At 37.8% G+C, this 3226-nt stretch overlaps 1 protein-coding gene across 1 annotated transcript in view; it reads right to left on the minus strand.

The window, feature by feature from the left end:
* Positions 1–599, minus strand: part of LOC109229678 (1,2-dihydroxy-3-keto-5-methylthiopentene dioxygenase 2) — a 3741-nt gene extending 3142 nt beyond the window's left edge. The window contains exon 1 of the mRNA XM_019395209.1: positions 488–599. Coding sequence (XP_019250754.1) covers positions 488–505 — 18 coding nt within the window. The 5' untranslated portion in view covers positions 506–599. The remainder of the gene's footprint in view (positions 1–487) is intronic.

Below are 3226 nucleotides of genomic sequence, written 5' to 3' on the forward strand. Positions count from 1 at the left end.
GGGGGGGGGGGGGGTTTGGTATAAGTTGGGTGTATCAAACAACCTAGAAAATCCAAGCAAAACATAAAACTGATCAAACCCTTTACAGCAATCAAAATCAAGATCAAGTAAAATGGTTAAAGCAAATGATAATCCCGGTCGCAAAATCCCCATCTTTATGTGTATGCACAAACAACGACGACTAATAGATGTATGCGTATCAAACAAGCTATCGACCATATTTCTATAAGAACAGAAATTTCCCCAAGTAAAAACGAACTGGAACTTTCATAAAACATCATAAATAGCATCACAAGAACCCAAAAACATTTAAGAAAATTCAATTCAGAAACAGATAAAAGGATTTCCCAGAAAAAAAAGGAATTTCCAGACCATCATAAATAGCATCTAAAACACGAAAACACAAAAATTCAACAAAATAAATTGGCACAAAGAGAACGAACATTAAGAAAATAAAATTCAGAAGAAGAGATTATAATTTACATACCTTTGCGATGGAACCCATTTTTTGTTATTGCTTCTGAATTTCGGAGCGTTACGGAATCAAATGTGAGAATTGCAGAGGAAAATTATAGAACCCTCCTTAAATCTGAGTCTCACGTTTTTCTCAAGTGTTTTATCTTATACCGGCACGTACTCATTTGTTAAAAGACTAAATTAACCTTTGTGTTTTCACGCTGAAAATCTGTGTTCTGTCCAGGTTAAACGAATTCACTGTTTTGAGGTTAGTTGAAGTGAGGGTGTTTTTTGTCATTTATGGATGAAAATGGTAGGTGGGAATGGGATGTGGGAAACGCATACTCGCCAATTTTACCAGTATCATGTTCTTCTTTTTTAATTTTTTATAACATCACATAGACGTTCAATATAAAAAAATAAAAGAAAATTATATATATATATATATATATATATATATATATATATTATATGTATATTTTCATCTGGTATTCTATCCGAGCACACATTAAAAGTTAATCTTATGGAGTGTGTGCATCGAATTATATTACTTTATCATTAATTATATAATAATAAACTAACAACAACAACAACAAAAAACCCAGTTTGGTCCCAACAAGTGGGGTCTGGGGAGGGTGGTCTGTACGCAGACCTTACCCCTCCCTAATGCAGGTATAGAGACTATTTTCAATAGACCCTCGGCTCAGGAAGGGCAAGAAGAAGAAAAGGAAAGCAAGGGAGGAAGAAAGATGGAAGATAAATGAAAAAAAAAAAAGATACAGGATAAGTGGTACCAAATATTAGCAACAGGGAATACAATACCTGAGGCGAACAAAACCACATAACATAATAAAAGTCTAAGAATATGAAGGGACATGCATACTACTAAGACTATCGGTGAGCAACTATAAACTACCTACTAACCTTCTACCTTAATCCTCGACCTCCACACTCTCCTATCAAGGGTCATGTCCTCAGTGAGCTGAAGCAGCGTCATGTCCTGCCTAATCACTTCTCCCCAATACTTCTTAGGCCTACCTCGACCTCTTCTCAAACTCTCAATGGCCAACCTCTCACACCTCCTAACTGGAGCATCAATGCTTCTTCTCTTAACATGGCCGAACCATCTCAGCCTCGACTCCCGCATCTTGTCCTCCACGGAGGCTACTCCCACTCTGTCCCGGATATCTTCATTCCTAATCCTATCTCTCCTGGTACACCCACACATCCATCTCAACATCCTCATCTCTGCTACTCTCATCTTCTGCACGTGGGAGTTCTTGACTGGCCAACACTCAGCCCCATACAGCATAGCCGGTCGAACCACCACTCTATAAAACTTACCCTTAAGTCTTAGCGGCACATTCCTATCACACAAAACACCGGAAGCGAGCCTCCACTTCATCCATCCCGCTCCAATGCGATGCGCGACATCTTCGTCAATCTCCCCGTTACCCTGGATAATAGACCCGAGGTACTTAAAACTCGCTCTCTTGGGGATAACTTGAGCATCAAGCTTAACCTCTACGTCTGCACCATGGGATAAGTGTTTAGTGATAATTACATTTGTAAAAACTTATATTATATATTTATTAAATTAATATAAACACTCCATGGGATAAGTGTTTATCAAGCATACCCCTTGAACCAAAATTGCGTCGTGTATGATTAATTAGCGTGCACACAAGCGGTTTTAAGTCGTGAAATGAAGTTGCTATTCTTCTTTATTTTAATGACAATGATACTAAAGTCTGTTGTGTGCAGTTGATTAACTAATCGGTCAATCTATTAAAACACATAAAGCTGACTATCAAAACTGATTGCTTGAGTAAAATTGTATGGAAAAAAAAGACTGATTGCTTGAACAAAGACAACTAACAATAAAGGGATGAAAGCTGAACTTCGAAAACTTCTCTCTAGAATGAATCCACAATCCAATGAATCTTCAAACACAATGCCGCCCAAACCACCCATATTGATCAATCAAAACCAAAATAGTATGGCGTGGAGAACAAAGCGTCTTTTAGGAATATGCTAATAATCAAACTTGAGCCAATCCAACGTCGAGCTGCCAGAAACTCTCTCAGAAGAAGAAACGTTTGAGCAATTAATGAAGTCTACCACACGAGGCATTAAAATGATTACACTTACAGAGGAGGATAGGCAAAGAATTTTGTTTACCTCGAAAAACGTAAGTAAGAATTAAAGATATTTATGATTTTAAAGATACGTGATATATTCTAATACTAGTGATTATACAAATAATATTGAGCTTAAGTAAGAAGAAATAAAGAACCGAATAAGTGTTGTTAGAACAATAGGGGGCCTCGAGCTCGACTTATCCAGGGACCTCGAGGTCAGCTTAGAGTAATAAAGTATGAACAATAAAGTAAAGGCAATAAAGCTGAAGAATATTTTGAGAGCACGTTGAACAAGAAGAATAAGAATGTTCTATTGCAATGAATGATCTGATCTTTACAAAAATGATTGGGGTCTCCTTTATATAGGAGGAGAAAACCCTAACATAGCACCTTGCTCATAAAGGTAAAGAATTCTATTGGTACAGGTGTATAACAGCCTAATACCGATCTGTACCATTTCGTAGAGCTATTATCGTATAATTAATGCCCAGGTCCACGTGTTCTTGAGAAATTCCCACTCTTTCTTGATTAACTTCGAGGTAATGCAACCCTCGATGCAGTCCGTGCCAGGCACTCGATCAGCTTCCTCGAGGTAGGTGTCCCTTGGCCAGATGTGACACCCACTTCGA

The sequence above is a fragment of the Nicotiana attenuata genome, chromosome 1, assembly GCF_001879085.1.
Source record: "Nicotiana attenuata strain UT chromosome 1, NIATTr2, whole genome shotgun sequence".
In the NCBI taxonomy this organism is placed as follows: Eukaryota; Viridiplantae; Streptophyta; class Magnoliopsida; order Solanales; family Solanaceae; genus Nicotiana; species Nicotiana attenuata.